Below are 15,499 nucleotides of genomic sequence, written 5' to 3' on the forward strand. Positions count from 1 at the left end.
GAGGCTTCCAAAAGTCCTGGGAGCCCTGTCTCCCGAACATGGGTGCCACGCCTGGGGGCCGGCTTTCCGGGGCCTCGGCAGGAGCCACTGGGGGAGGCCCAGGAGGCCAGCAGGGAGAGGGAGGGGGCCCAGGGCCTGACAATGCAGAGAGCTGCCCAGATACACCACTGAGCAGAACCCCAGGCAGACGCTTCACAGAGGTAGAAGAAGTAACATCAGGATTTCTACAAATGTATAAAATTCATATCTTGGTGCATGTTTGTGGAAGAGTTAGCTCCCAGGCTGGAGGGAAGTGGCCAGCCAGGGACAGGCGTTCCCCACGAGTGTGCCCAGCCTCCGGCCCAGGGGAAGGATGGGGGATCTGCTCCCCCAGTGATCTCAGGGGCTGCCAAGCTGCACACGGGCCAGGCGAAGGCCCTGTCCCAAGTACAGGGTGCAGCCGGCTGGTGCCTTTGGCCACCACCGCGGTGGGGCTGGGGAGACACTGCAGCCCACCCACAGATCCTATACGGACAGACAGACGCCAGCAGGACAGGAGAGGGCCACACGTCTGCCCAGGAGCAAGCCCGGCGACACGCTTTGGCCAACGTCCCCCAGATGCTGGCAAGCTCCAGAGCCCCGGCCTCTGCTGCAGCCCCAGTGGGCTCCGACGGCCCCCACCCACACGTCCCCACACCAGGGGGCGGGGGGCTCCAAAGGCACAGGATCAACGGAAGCTGGCAGCATCCCCAAGCTACCACTGACAAGACACAGCCCACCATGCTGGGCCCGCGTGGCGCCCACCGCCCTTCCTGCCCCGCCAGGCCTCAGACCAGCCACAGCCCCAACACGCCCCATACCAACTAAGGCCGCCCCAAGCCAAAACCAAACCAAACAAAAAGAGGAAAAAGGCACAACTGTTTGTTTTCCATTTTGCTAAAACACTTTACGTCTGTCTGTATAATCCAGATTAACAAAATCTGAGAGCTGCAAGAAAATAGGGTGCCGATTTCTGTACAGTCTACAAAACTCCCATCCCCAAGCAGGGACCGGACGCCACCAGGGAGAAATGTACAGAGGAGAGCGGGGTCTATACAATGTTCTGCAAATATCTCAAGTGCCGACAGCATGAAAGGCCCCTCGGGAAACTGGGCTTGCTTCGCGAGTTTGCTAGTTTCCGAAGTGCCTTTCTAAGAACGTCCCGTCTGTGTCCCCTACGCAGGACCCAGCTCCATGGCCCACCGTGCCTGCCACTCCCCCTCCCAGCTCCCGAAATAGAGGGGCCTCGGTGGGCATTTAGGGCCCTCCTGCCACCATGGCCGGGTCCAGGCTTACAAGCTGGAGACGTGAGCACTGCCAACGACCCCTTTCCTCCCCCCTGTCCAGGCCACCTCACACCTGATCGCCGCCTCCCTCCTCAGGAGGGAGACGCTGGGAGCACGGCTGGGCCGCCCCACCACCCAGCCAAGCTGGACAGCACTTGCCCTCCCAAAGGCAGCAGGGAATGCGCTGCCATCCTGACCTCAGCCCCACCAGTCAAGGCTGCACAGGGGCAGCCCAGGGCCTCCTCACAGGCCAGGAATGCTCTTTTGAGGGAAAGAATGCTAAATCAGGGTCTCCCTTCAGATTTCAAAATCTGAAACCCTCCACCCACCCAGCCACCCGCCCCCACCACACTGGGCCAGAAATAGTGCATATTCTAGACCACACAGGTGTGTGTGTGTGTGTGTGCATGTGCGTGTGCGTGTGCGTGTGTTAGGTATAAACTACCATTTTGTCCCAAGAATTAAAGTCATGCAGAGTGCTATTCTGTCTAAATAACTTATTAAAAAATAGGTCGGTTTCAGGCTGGGAGAAGCTGTGGGCTCAGTGGTGTTGGCAGCGGCCTGGCTTAGTGAGATTCACAGGGCACAGCCCATCAGCCATGAGGCAGAGCGGTCCTCGGGGAGGTCTGGAAAAGGCCACCGAAATCTAGCTGGCCCTGGGGAGAGGCGACCACGTGATTGCCTCCCCACCCTGCTCTCCTGAAGGACCCTGACCAGGCTATGCAACAGGTTGCTACGGGAACCACACCTGGGTGATGATGCCAATCAGCAAAGCCAGGGCAGGGGAGGGGCAGGGGCCGAAAGGAAAGAAATGTGACTCGGTGTCAAAGCAAAGCTGGGCCGGGGGTGGGGGGAGCGAGGGGTGGTGAGAGGCAGGTGAGCCCTCCCGAGATCAGGCGGGCTGCCGCGGCTAGCTGGCAGGCCAGGCAGGGGGCGCTCACCGGTCTAGGTCCAGTCTGAGCAGGGCAGCGGGGCAGGAGGCCGTGGGCATGCGGCAGCCAGGCCACGTCCTCAGCATGCACAGAGCAAAGCAGGGCCCGCGGCCAGCTCGGTGCCCCACGGGGCGGTGGCCGGCCAGCCCAGCAGGCCACGCCTCCCGGGGCCTGGCCGCCGAGCCCCAGCCTGGCTGGCGGCCAGGGGTCCGCCGGGGCAGGGGCCGCGCCGCGGAGGCTGTGTTCGGTGGGCCGGGCTGAGCAGGCACGTGGGCACGCGGCGGTCCATGCTGTCGCTCCTCAGGGCGCGGCCCCAGCAGGCTGCGGAGGCGAGGGGCCGTGGCTGCAAACGACGGAGCCCCGAGGTGTCACAGAGGAGCAACAGCCCCACAGCCCCTGGAGAACCAGCCAGAGAACCGCGTGGTGGTGGAAAGGAAAAACCCGACGCAAACGCCACGGTGAGCGTCTGAAAGCGGGCCCGGGTGGTGGGCAGGCGGGCACAGGCGGACGGGCGGCCGGGGCGGCAGGTGGGCGGGTGGGCGGGCGGCGGTCACTCCTCGCGTAGCTGCAGGCGGTAGCGGTGGTAGCGGACCTGGAAGAAGAGGCGCTCGGCCAGCGACAGGGTCATGCCGGGCAGCACGTAGTGGTCGCTGGAGCCCATGTGTCTGAAGCCCAGCGACTCGTAGAGCTTGTGGGCGGCCACCTTGACGGCTGTCGTGCCCAGCACCACCGCAGAGTAGTTGTGCACCAGGGCGAACTCCAGCACCTTGCGGCCCAGCGCCTTGGCGATGCCCTTGCCACGGAAACGCGAGTCCACGGACATGCGCAGCAGCTCCACCGTGTTGTCTGCCTCGTGGGCCCGCGCCGCCACGATGCCCACCACGTTGCCATCCAGCACGGCCACCCAGAAGCAGGAGCCTGCAGGGACAGGGCAGTCAAGCCGCGGCCGACACAGCCGCCCCTCCAGGGCCCTTAGAGCAGAAAGAGCCCGGCCCAACCTGCCTGCCGCCCACGGCCGCCCCCGCCCTGGGCCTGAGGCTGGGCCGACAAGGGCTCTGGGGCCACACTCCCTCCCCCAGGGACCAAGAGCCGGGCAGGCCTCAGCCAGACAGATCCCTCCTCTGCCCAGCTACCCGCCGAACTAACGCCTGGACGGCTGTGGATGGCCACGGAGAGGCCGCAGGTGCAGCCGACCTGCCTGGGCTCCCAGCCACTTGTCCCCGTGTAGCCACTCCAGGGAGCTGGAGAGAGACAGGTGCCATGAGGGGACCTCTGGAAGGACCCCTACAATGGGGACTTTGGGGGTCTGGGAGGACAGGCCAGGACAGAAGGACCCCTCTGGGAGCCATGCCCCCGGGGGCCTCAGGAGGTCCTGTGGCCTCCACTCTCCTGGGTCAGGAGCTGCTAAGCCTGGGGGCCCCATGGCCTGCTTGGATCGGGACACAGAAGCAGGCCCCTGGCAGGCTTGGGGGACAGTCCAAGTGGACAATCAGGACGGATGGGCACCAATGCACGCCTCCCACTGACCCTGGCCTCTCCTGGGCAGGAGCCCAGTGGCCAGGCCAGCCGTCCCCACCCATGGCCTGGACCAATCACAGCCCCATGCAGGGCAGCAAAAGGAAGAGGAGGGCCAAAGGGGGGGATCAGGAGAGAAGCAAGAAGAGAGAGAATGAACATGGGAGGGGAGGCCTGCAGGGCATGAGAGCCTGGTCACCTCTGCTGACCGCCGGCCCAGAGGCCCCAGGAGGCAGGGGCTGGGCAACAGGGGTGCCCACACTCTGAGGAGCCCCACCTGCACTCGCCCTGCGCATGGCCACTCCAGCCCCCATGGCTGTGTCTCCCACCAGCCCCCCCACCACCACCTTCTCTCCTTGAGTGGCCAAACTCTCCCCCATAAAGGTTCTGCACCTGACCTTACCCAGAGATCTCACTCCTCCACCCAACCTCCAAGGGTCCGCCACTGTCTTGTCTGCTGGCAGGTCCCCCAGCAGCTCAGCAAGAGGGGCTCCTGTCTCCTTCACTGCCATACCCTGAGACCTGGCATGCAGCCGAGTTCGGCAATGGCTGAAGGCCTGCTGCCCTGATGGACCGCCCCACTAGCTGGCCTGCCCACCATCCAGGGTTTCTGGCTGCCCCCACACACCCAGGCCAGACCAACTCTTCCCATCCCCTGAGCAGCATGGCCCCATCAACCGTGGTCCAGCCTCCCTGCCCCAGTGGCACCTTCCTGCAACCTACCAAATGCCTCAGGACAGCAAACAGGACTCCCCCCGCTCCATTCACACCCAGGGAGACTGCAGCCCAGAAAGAGCAGAGTCCTTGCCACCCCGGGCTCCCAACCTGAGCCCCCTTCTGCTCCTGCAGCCTGGACGTGGGCGCCAGCTAAGTGGGTCTCATACTTGTGCTCCCTCCCGTCCTGGGCAACTCCATGGAGGCCGATGAAAAGCTGAGTTCAAGCTTAGGAAAGGGTCAAGGAGAACCCAAGGTGCCAAAGGCTGGCCAGCTGCAGGGGTGGGGATGGGGGTGGAGGCAGGGCAGCACAGGATGGGCCGGCTCGGTGGAGCACCCTTGTGCTGGGATGCCTTGCCTCTCTTGTCCCCTGCTGCCCTTCCCTGGCCCTCACCAGGCTCCCCTCTGCCCTCACCAACTGTTGGGGCCCACACTGTCCCGTCTCCTTAGCCTGGGAACCCTCCAGCACCTGGGAGACCCTCACACCCCAGAGGGCAGAGACAAAGGCCCCCTTCTCTGACCCCGGACATGAGGGAAACCATGTGGTCCTGCCTCCTAGGACCTAGCCTGCCTCTAGGTCAGCCTGGAGGACCAGAACAGCCCCCAGGGAGCTGCAGGCCCCTCCAGACCAGACCCGGTCCCTCCTTGTACAGAAGGCCAGGAGGCTGGGGCGAGACCCTCTGCCTCACTAAATGGCCCAGAGACCAGAAATGGAGGCCAAGACTCAACACCCTGCTCTTCCAGGGCTCCCAGGCCTCGGTGACTCCCACCCAGAACCCTCTCCCCACCAGGAGGCCCTCTGCCCCTGCCACACCAGGTCCCTGGCACTCCAGGCCAGCCTGAGACCCAGCAAAGCACAGCAGACCCCCAGCCCCTCAGTAAACACCAGGGAAAGGGCATCGTGCAGGCTGCATGGAGAGCAGAGCCAGGACACCCGGGCCCAGGGCTAGCTCAGGACACTCAGCACCCTGCCCTCACGGGATGCAGGACAGAGGCCCAGGGTCTGTGTGGGCACTCGGGGGCCTTGCATCAGCACCACGGACCTAGCTCTGCCGCCCTCAGCCCCTGCCGGCCTGCGGCACTCCCAACCCTTGGCCAGAGCCCTCCGAGACTCCGCAGGCGTGGTCACGGGCGTGAAGCAGCCCGGGCCCACCTAGGCGTGGCCGTCCCCCTGGGGCCTGTCTGTCCTGAGGTGCTTGGGGCGTGGGTGGCCCTGCCAGCAGTAGGGGCTGTGAGGGGGTGCGAGGAGCAAAGGGAGGGGAGAGGAAGCGGCTGGCGCCGCAGACTCACCGGGGGGCTTCATGTAGTACTGCTCGATGTCCGCCATGTCCGTGTGCAGAGCGCAGTCCAGGTAGGCGAGGACCACCTTGCGGCTGTAGTAATAGCGTAGGCCCAGCAGGCCGGCCGGCACCAGGCACGTCAGCAGCAGCGAGCGGGTCAGGGCAAAACACAGCACTGCAGGGAGAGGTGGGCCTGGTGAGCAGCGGCCGAGCAGAGCCCCTGGGACACCCGCCAGGCGGACAAGGGCCCCAGCAGGCTGGGAGACCCCCCACCAGCTCCCTGCTAAATAAGCCGGTCGGGCACATGCGCAGAGGAGAGACCACGCCAAATGTGCCACGACTGTTTTCCGTGGAGGAGCGGTGGGTCAGCCTACCTGCTCCTTGCACTTTCCCCGTTACCAAACTTCCTACCATCAGGGCATGCCGCTTGGCAGCCTGACATCACAGGATTTCTATCTGTTCTGAGCACAGCAGGGGCCCCTGGGCAGGCTGCCCTCAATGGCTGGCGGCAACAGCCCCAGGCAGGGTTCCTTGGGGGGGGCATGCCAACCACCCATGTGGCCCCCCAGCTGTGGAAGGGGCTTCGAGTACACCTTTGCCACTCTAGCGAGGTAGGAAGCTACGGAGCTGCTCGACCAGGCCCCTGCCTCACCCTTGCGAAAGTGGGGAGTGGGAGAGGGCATCTTCCAGCAGAGGGCCCCAGGACCACCTTCTTCCCTGGGCCAGCCCCAGGGTTTATGAGGAGGGGGGTGAGGGAAGCCCGAGATTGCTTCCAGATTCGTCCAAGCTGCCAGGAGGCAAACAAGCCTGCAGTGAAAGTCACTTTTGCTGCATGACCTTGGGAGAGTAACAACCCCCAGTCTCAAGCTCCTCATCTGTGAAATGGGGACAACCACCCTCCGAGGCTTCAGGGGAAAGGCCTCAAAGCCCCTAGGGGGGCTGCCCCCCCTTCGTCCCCTCACTCTGCCTCCTCGGTGCTCGCCCTCCTCCCCCCCCCCCCGCACTCCGGGGAGCTGGCTGTCTTCCCCTCATAAATTAGCACTTGGAGCCGCCGAGGCAGCCTCCCCCGCCCCGCGGATTATATATAGCTACACGCGCCCGGCGCTGAGCCTCAGCAGCGGGCGCTACCTGCCGTCACCCCGCCCCCACCCGGGACGACCAGGGAAGGGACCGGAGAGGCGGGGCCGCACAGAAGGGGGACGCAGGTGGAGACCCCGGCCCTCTCCCCTGCCCGCAGCCCCCTACCCGCCGCCGGCGATCGTTCCCACGCCCCCGCCAGGCGCGCCTTGGCCAGGAGCCCGGACGCCACCGCCGGTGGCCACCTCGCCCCAGGCCGCCGCAGAAAGCCGGCGGCGTGCGGGTGCGCGTCCGTGCGCGAGCGAGGGGGCCCGAGGGGGCGCGAGGGGTCCGCTTCCCTCCCAGGCTGAGTCCCGGGCAGGGACAGGAGCGCGGCCGGGGCCCGGGGCCCGAGGTAGGGGCGAGCGGGGCTGCGGGCGTCCTGCGCGTCTGTCCCCGGAGGGGCCGGGCGGGCGCGGACTGCGGCAGGCGGAGCGCAGCGGGGTCCCCCGCGCACTGACCGGCCAGCAGGGCGTAGAGCAGCTGCGTGCGCGGGTGCTGCCGCAGGCCGCGGAAGGCCGTGTTGGGGATGCGCTCCATGATGCCGTCGTAGAAGATGCGGCGCGCCGCCTCCTGCTCGGCCGCGCGGAACTCGCGGATGTACACGCCGCGCCCCCCCGGCGGTCCCGCGCCCCCCGCGCCGCCGCGGGGCTGGGGGCCGGGCGCGGGCGGGGGCGCGGCGGGCGCGGCGGCCGGCCCGGGCGCGGCGGGCAGCGGGGGCCACATGGCGCCGGCGGCGGAGAGCAGCGCGTCCTTCTTGGCCCCCGGCAGCGCCTCATGGTCCTCGGCGGCCACGATCTTCGTCTCGCAGACCATGTCGGGAGGCCCACAATGCATGCACCCGGCCGGGCGGCGCAGCGCGAGGACGCGGGCCGGGCTGCGGGCGGGCACAGCCCGGGCCCAGGGCAAGGGCGCGGCGCCCTCGGACCCGCGGCAGCGGCGGCGGCGGCGGCGGCGGCGGCTCAGGGGCGCGGGGCGGAGGCGGCGGGCGGCCGGGGCGCGCGCAGGGAGCTGCGCCGCATTTTGGAGAAGTATTTATAATGCAGCGGCGCCGGTGCAGTCGCGGCGCCTGGGGTCCCGCAGGGTCCTAGCGTCCACTGCATTGGCTGCCGAGGGTCACCATGTGATCTCGGGGGTGGGAGCAGACACCGCCTCCGCGCCCGCCCGATGGCACACTTGGGCGCTGCGCGGCGGCCGTGTGCGGGCGGCCAGCTGGAGTGCGCCTGGGCGGGGGTGGCGCGGGCAGCCCGGGGTACGACGGAGCGGCCGAGCCCCGCGAGGTGGCCGGGGACGAGCGAGCGCGCGACCGGGGTTCCCGGCCCGGAGGGAGCGCCCCGTGGGGGCTCCGGGCAGGGCGCCTCCCGCCTGGCCCTTGAGCCCCCGCGCCTCCACCCCTCAACGCGGGCCTGGGAGCGCCCGGTCCTGGGGCCGGGCCGCTGGAGCCCGCGGCGCCGCGTCCTCCTCCTCTTCGGCCGCCGGACGCAGTCACCGAACCATCTCCATCTCCATCTCCCGCCCCTTTGTCTGAATGCGACGCCCGGCCGGGGCCCCGGGGAGGGGCGCCGCGGCTTCCCCGGCCTGGCGCCCCTGGGAACCTGCGCCCGGGGCCACACGGGCTGGACGCGCGGGTACGCGGTCGGAGCGGGATCTAATGCCCAGATCGCCTGCAGCCCCCCGCGTCCGGGCGCAGCACAGCAACCCTCCGCTCCGACACCGAATTCCCGCAGCGGGCACTGGGGGCGCTGGGCTGGTCGGACCCCTCCCGGCCCGGCCCCCCGCCCTCCTCGGCCCGCGCATGCGCTCCACGATCTCGGTGCAGGTGCGGGGGGGGGGGGTGCTCTTGCCGATCCTTGCCGGTCCTGCGAGCCCTATCTGCTTGTCGACGCTGAGGGCCGGGTGCGGGGTGTGAGGGTGAGGGTGGGGGACAGGTAATCCCAGATCCCTCCCCTAACACCCATAAACCCTGGGTTTATGAACCCAGCCCCCTGCAGCTATGCACCCCTTCCCCGCGTCGCCCCGCATCGCGCCGCATTTCCCGCCGTGGCCCCGCAGGGCAGCCTGGAGCTGAGTTCACCACACCCGCATGGTTGGAGTCGAGACCTAGGGGACCAGGCCTAAGGACCCTCAGCCTGCGGCTACCATCACCTAGAGGCTAGGAAGGGGACGACCCCTCGCCAGTGTCCCGCCAAGGGACCCGAGTAGAGTAGGGAGGACTCCGGACCCAGGAGTTGAACTGGTCCACAGCCAGGATCGCCAGTGCAAGGACCTTGGTGGGAGGGGGCAGCCAAATTGGGAAGTCACCCCACACTCTATTTCCCAGATGCCAGGGTTTATCTGGGGCCTGGCTGTCATCTTCCAAGAGAGGAAAGTGAAACCGTAGAGAATCTCAAAGGAGCACACAGGTCATTCAGAAATCACTCCATGTGCTGTCTGAACGCTGCCGAGAGCCCGACCAGCCACAGTGGACCAGGCTGCAGGGTGTCCTGAGGTTGACCAGGTGGAGGGCAGACGTGTCCTGGCAAAGTCAACAGCAAGCAGGGGATCCAGGCAGGAAAAACAAGGAATGGGGAGGGGTGGCTCATGTGCCTGGAGGAGTCAAGGGGCTTCAGAGGAAGGGGAGATAGGGCTTTGGATGTGGGCCTTGAGCACCAGATCAGGGATTTGGGAAACATTCTGTTGTTCTGTGATGGGGGCCAGAAGGGAGGACCAGGTGGAGGATCCAGGGACCTCTGACCCCAGACTTGGTGCAAAGAGGCTCCTCCGTGCAGAGTGGCCCAGCCCTTAGAGGGCCACAGCCTCTGCTGGCTACTACCCGACCCACCCACCCTCCTCTGGCCCCCAACAGTCAAGCCCACAGGGAAGGACCTGCATTTCCACTCAGCCTGACTTTGGTGGGCCCTGCATCTGCAGAGGTCCCTTCCTCCAGGTGGCCTGGACCTCACCTTCAGCCCCAAGTCTTGAACCCCCTGCCTCCCAAGATAGCTTGGCTAGACTAGCACTGCAGCATCCTGGTCTAGAGGGCCCTGGAGAGCGCCAGGAGGAGGTGGGGAGGATATAGCCAGACTCCGCTTGGAAGGGACAGAGCTGGACACCAGGGACAGCCACCTGGAAGATGTTGGAGACCTCAGGGCCTGGGCTTTAGCGCTCGGAGTGGGGGTGGCCTTAAAGGGAAGGGAGGTCTGCCCAGGCAGCAGGGTCCCAGGCCTGCCACTGAGCCTGTTCCCTCCCCGGTGACATGAAGACACCCCCCCCCCACCCTGCGCCTTCTGCCTGCATCAAGAACCCATTTCACAGACAATAAAATTGAGGCTGGGTGGGTCCGTTCTCTGGGTCCGTTCTCCCATGCACTCCTCTGGTTTCTGCTGCTCGGAGTCCCCTCTGCACCCACACCCCAATCGCCTGGGCAGCCCCAACCACCTGCAATTCCACCCTGCACCCCTGCAGTCCGGGTATCATGGTCAAAGCTAGACCCCGGCCCACAAAAGGGGGGCAGGCATGCAGGACAGGACCCTTCCCAGACTCCAAAGGTAGAGTAGGGTGGGTGCCCTGGGCTTCCCCTGCTCCGTGCTAGGAGGGGGCGCCAAACACAGGACGGTGCATTAGCAGAAAACCCCTCACCCCAAGTGAAGAAGGGACCCTCGGGCCCATCCTGGGGCAGACCCACTGGGTCTCCTCCAAGGACACCCTGAGGGCCAGCCTGTCCCTGCGGGGTGGGGGGGGACCTGGCTGAGACCCAAACTTCACCAGTGGTCAGAGGTACAGGGGGGCCTGGGAAGCGACAGAGGTGAGTGGGAGCACTGGAGGAAGTCCAAGGGGTCTCCAGAGAAGTGAACCAAAAGACCAGGGGATGGGAAGACAAAAGAAAAACAGACCAGATGGGAGGCCCAGTGTGCAACTGACAGTAGCTGCCCAAAGAGAAAAGAGAAGGGAACAACCATAATATAATAATGATTATTATTATTTCCCCCAGCTAAGGGACCGAGATTTCTGATTAAAGCCTGTCCAGCACTTTGAGTGAACCTTCAGTCCTGAGAGTGTCCTGGGGGTGGGAGGGAAAAGTTCCTGACAGGCACCCAAACTGCTCAACCTCCTCACCCAGAGTCCATGACCCAGCAGCCGTCCCTCCCTTCTACACAGGCTCAGTGAGTGCCCACCCTCTATCGGGCCCTGAAAAGAACAAAGCCCAGTCCTCCTGAGGCTTTCCAATCCAGCAGGGGAGGGGCCAGAAATAAATAAAAGAGATCAAAGCTCTAGTATCCCTTGGGGACAAACAAACAAACAAAAAAGCAAGGTAGGATAAGGAACTAAAGAGTGAGGCGGGTCATGGAGGAGGCCAAGTGCATAACTCCACGGAGAGACAACAGCCTGTGCAAAGGCCCGGAGGTAGGAGGGGCTATGAATTGAACATGCCAGCAAAGGTATTTTCAGACAGGCCAGCTCAGAAAGTTTACTTACCACAGTTTTCTAGGAAGATACTTGAAGACATGCAACATGGAGGGGATGACAAGACGTCTAGGAAACAGTGACTTCAAACCAGAAGAGTGAAAGGTAGGCAATGGGCAGTAGGAGTACCCAGCTGGCTGGGAGCAGGAGGGCCAGAGCCTGGCAGGGGGCATAGAGGTGACTTGAAGTTAAGGATGTGATAAAAGCAGACAGTGTGGGAACATTAAGGCAAACATCAAGTCCAGAAAAAACTAAAGCTGTCCTAAAGATAATGTATTCCCAATTCACTGCTTAGCCTAGAATCATATTTACATATATAGTTGTGGCAGATGCTCTTGATTGAATCTGCCTACAGATGAGCAGGAAAGCGGTATCATGGCTCTAGGATAGAGCCTGAATGTTGTCAGCCTTGACCACATGCAAGGCTAAACTCCTTGCAAGAACTGTCTGTGCTGACTCTGTCCACCTCTCCTCCTCCCATGAAACCTCCATTCAGGCCTTCCCCACCCACAATTAACCCTGTTCTTATCAAGGTCAACAAAGACCAGTGCTGCCAAATCTAGTGGTCCAGGCTTGGCCCTTCTTGATCTCAGCAGCATGTGACATGATGAGCCCTCCTTTCTAACCAAAGCCCTCACCTGTCTCAGCTGTCTTCATGCCTCTCGGCTGCCCCCTCTCCTCTGGGGACCCCTCATCTCTGCCCTCTTAGTGCTCACCTCTGCTCTGTTCACACCCAGGCCACAAGGGTCTCAGCCAGCCCTTGTGTTCCTAACTATCTCTCTCTGTCCCCTTTTCCACACATATCTGTCCACTTGCTTCCCCCTGCTCAGGGGTCTAGGGCACACCTCAAGACTGGCTCCTCCACCCCGACTCCAGGCCCTGTCTGGGAAGCTTGTGCTCCTACTTCCTCCCAAAGAGTACTCCTATGAGAGGCTTTCTCAGACCGTCCCTATCTTTGGCCGTCCCTATCTTTCATGGTAATAGAAACCCCAATTTGTGCTGGGGCTCGCGGCTGCCCACAACAAACAGGGTGCCCAGTTAAATTTAAATTTTAGGTAAACGAATAACTTTTAATATAAATATGTCCTAAATACTGCATGGAACATACTTAATACTAACGAGTACTTATACTAGAAGTACTTGTACTTTTTATACTGAAAAGTGTTCATTGGTCCTGGATCTGTATTTGCTAAATCGGAGAACCCAAGCAGAGAACGCCGTCCGTGCCCACCTCCCCGGCAGCCAGGAATGGCCACGTGACTGAAGCCAACCAATGGAACATCAGTACCGTCGGGGCGGGGCCCCGGAGGGAAGACACCTGCCTCCGTCCGCCCTCCGCTCCTTTCTGGGGCCCCAAGACTGGAGGATTCTGATCCCTGCCACCGAGTACCCCGCGCATTTCCAGAACTGAGGGCTGGTCTGAGCTTCAGCACTCCCTCGTCTCTCTCTGGCCTGCTTTAGAGTTCACAGGCATCATCACCACCAGACATCTAGCTCAACCTCCCAGCACCACCAAGGTAAGGCTCTGTGTGGTCCAGACACTTGGATCCGCAGCAGCATGCCAGGCCCTTCCAGGCAGAAAAGCACTGAGGACGGGACAGGTCCTGGGGTGGGAGCAAGAGCAGGGCAGGTGCTGTGGGGCTGAGGCCTGGAGGAAGGCTCTGAGAAAACGTGTGCACACGCACGGTGACACGGACAGGCTGTGTCCGTGGGGACTTGTGAGCTAAAGAGGGGCGATCCTCCCCTCTCTGGCAGGAGCGCCTTGTTGCCCTCGGGCAGCCACCACTAGGGAACTAACACCCCAGAAAGGCCAAGTGTCCCACAGCGGTCACTTCCAACCATGGCATTGCTTGGATACTACAAAACATCGATGGAATGAATGGAGGGACAGAGGGAGGGTCACCTGCTTCCCCTGGAGGGCTCCTGCCTGGCGCTGTGCACACACCTGTGGATGAGTAAGGGCCTGTTACCCACAGGCACAACACTTGTATTCAGACCCAGATTCTTATTCCCTGGTGCCCAGGGGCTGGGCTGGGGCTGGAGGAGGGGCCGGCAGGCTTAGGCTGTGCAGACCATGCCAGTCCTCCCCGGGCCGGGAAGAGCCTTTTCTGGCTGCCGGCTCCTCCTGCCTGTCCCGGCAGCTACCGTGCGCGGGCTAGGCTATGAGGGGGCCCACTGGGGGGGCCTGCAGGGAGCTCCCAGGACAGCCATCCCCAACGCAGTGCAGAGGATCCCCGGGGGGCTCGGCACAGGGACAGTTGTTCTGGGGACGAGGCCAGCTTCTACACTCCCCTGGCCTCAGAGGGCAGGCAGACAGGCAAGTGAGGTGTCTGAAGGCTGACTTGCAGCGGCCACGAAGTGCTGTGGGGCTAGACGTGCGTATCTGCTCAGCACAGGCCCTGGTGTGGCCCACATGGAACTGCTGGGGAAACTAAGTCCCACACCAGGGACCACTGGGGGCGACGCCGGTGGGCTCTGGTGGCCAGAACAGGGAGACAGGACACAGTGTGCTGGGCCGGGTGTTTATTGATGAGGAACAGCAGTGTCTGAGGATCCTCAGCGCCCGGCAGGCCAGCAGGCACACAGGGCCCGGCGCTCGGCCTGCAGCAGGAGGGTCTCCGTCTGCAAAGCAACAAGGGGCAGTGAGGGCAGGGCGCCGCGCCAGCGCTCCACCCACCAGCGCCCGAGGGCACGCCATCTCCGGGCGCTCCCAGCAGTATCCTCTCTGCCTGCTCCTGAAACCTCGGAGCCCCCAACACACCGATTGTCAGACCCTCTGCTACCCTGTGGGCCTCCACGCCTTCCCACGCTCTTCCTCTAGACCCTCGGCGGTTTCTGCCAGCACAGCTGTCCTGTCCGGGACCCTGCACACGCTCATCCCAGGCCTGGACGACTTCAACCTGTATGCTGCCTCTCAGGGTCCCCCCCAACGCCATCCCCAGTTGGGCTGGGGCTGCTCTTCTCAGGAGCCCAGCCCCAGACTCAGTGAGATTCAGATCCTGGAGGCACTCTAGGCCTCCATCTGGGCCCTGCGGAGCTGGCCAGAAAAGGGGACCAGGGTGGGGTCTCCCCTTCTTTCCACTTCTGGAGATTCTCCCCCATTCCCAAACTCTGTCCTAAGTGAAAACTCCCTTGGCTGAGGCACAGTGAGGACGCGGGAGAGGGTGGGAGGGCTCAGTGTTCCTCCCAGACTTGGGGGTTGACCCTGCACCTAGCACCCTATGCATAACACCCATCCCTCCCCAGGTGAGGCTGGGGGGTGTGGAGCCTCCCAGACCGCCCTGCCCAAGCTGCCCTTTCTCGCCCAACCCTCCCCCCACACCCGTTTCTGACCCAGGGAAAGTGACTCCTCTTTCCCCTGCCCGCTGGACCTCATTGCCCCGTGGGGGGCGGGGTGCTGAATTGAGACTGGCTCTTCTTCCTCAGGTCCTGGGTGTGGCTCACAGGGAAAAAGCCCAATGAGGCCTTGGGGAAGGGGGCACCTCCCTCACCGGGTCTGGAAACGCTCATGGGTGAGACCTGCGCCCACAATGCCCCTCAGAACACTGGAGCCAGATGAGAGCAGGAGGATCACCGGCTGTGCCACAGGTTGGGTCCTTGCCCCGCCCCCCCACACCCCTGCCTCCCGGCCAGAGGAGCTCACCCTCGAGTCCAGGCTGTAGGCCGTCTTCCGAAGGTCCTGCAGGGCGCGCTGCATGAACTCGAACGCGTGGCAGTCCACGCACGGACGGCCTGCGGGAGTGCGCATCAGCGCGGAGGGAACGTCATCCTAGTCCAGTACCCCCCGCCCCAGCACCTCCCACCGAAAGGGCGGCCGGGAGCCCGACCGCGGAAGGGGCGCGAGGTAGGTGTTGGGAACAATGGGGAGGAACCGTGCTCTCGCACGCCCGGGTGGCGTCAGAGCCCCGTGGGGACCCCTCCACAACGCACGTACTTTGCGCGGGGACGGCGCTCCCGGCGGTGGGCTCGGCGCGGGCCTGGAAACTCAGCAGCGCCACGCTCAGCAGCAGCAGCCACGGCGGCAGCGACCTCGGGAGCCTGCACGGAAGCGGGGGGGCCATGGCCGAGCGCAGGGAGCCGGGGCCGCCCTGCAGCGAGCCGCGGAGGTCAGCGGCGCCCTCACCGGGGTTCACGGACCCCCCCCACCCCGCCGTCACGCCCCAGGCCCTCGAACCCCTCACAACCCGCCCTCACC

At 64.2% G+C, this 15,499-nt stretch overlaps 2 protein-coding genes across 2 annotated transcripts; both read right to left on the bottom strand.

The window, feature by feature from the left end:
• Positions 1–899: 899 nt before the first annotated feature.
• Positions 900–8,099, bottom strand: NAT8L (N-acetyltransferase 8 like). The gene is made up of 3 exons (XM_081812769.1): positions 7,323–8,099; positions 5,756–5,920; positions 900–3,154 (listed from the first exon to the last, which is right to left on the bottom strand). The coding sequence occupies exons 1-3, from the start codon at positions 7,696–7,698 to the stop codon at positions 2,787–2,789; spliced, it is 909 nt and encodes a 302-aa protein (XP_081668895.1). The 5' UTR covers positions 7,699–8,099; the 3' UTR covers positions 900–2,786.
• A 5,713-nt stretch (positions 8,100–13,812) lies between these two features.
• On the bottom strand, positions 13,813–15,412 carry NICOL1 (NELL2 interacting cell ontogeny regulator 1). Its single transcript, XM_081812774.1, has 3 exons — positions 15,239–15,412; positions 14,948–15,036; positions 13,813–13,926 (listed from the first exon to the last, which is right to left on the bottom strand). Exons 1-3 carry the CDS (start codon positions 15,363–15,365, stop codon positions 13,861–13,863), a joined length of 282 nt encoding a protein of 93 aa, XP_081668900.1. The 5' UTR covers positions 15,366–15,412; the 3' UTR covers positions 13,813–13,860.
• Between the last annotated feature and the right edge of the window lie 87 nt (positions 15,413–15,499).

This window comes from Leptonychotes weddellii, chromosome 2 (assembly GCF_054177405.1).
Source record: "Leptonychotes weddellii isolate Sample4059 chromosome 2, ASM5417740v2, whole genome shotgun sequence".
Taxonomy (NCBI): Eukaryota; Metazoa; Chordata; class Mammalia; order Carnivora; family Phocidae; genus Leptonychotes; species Leptonychotes weddellii.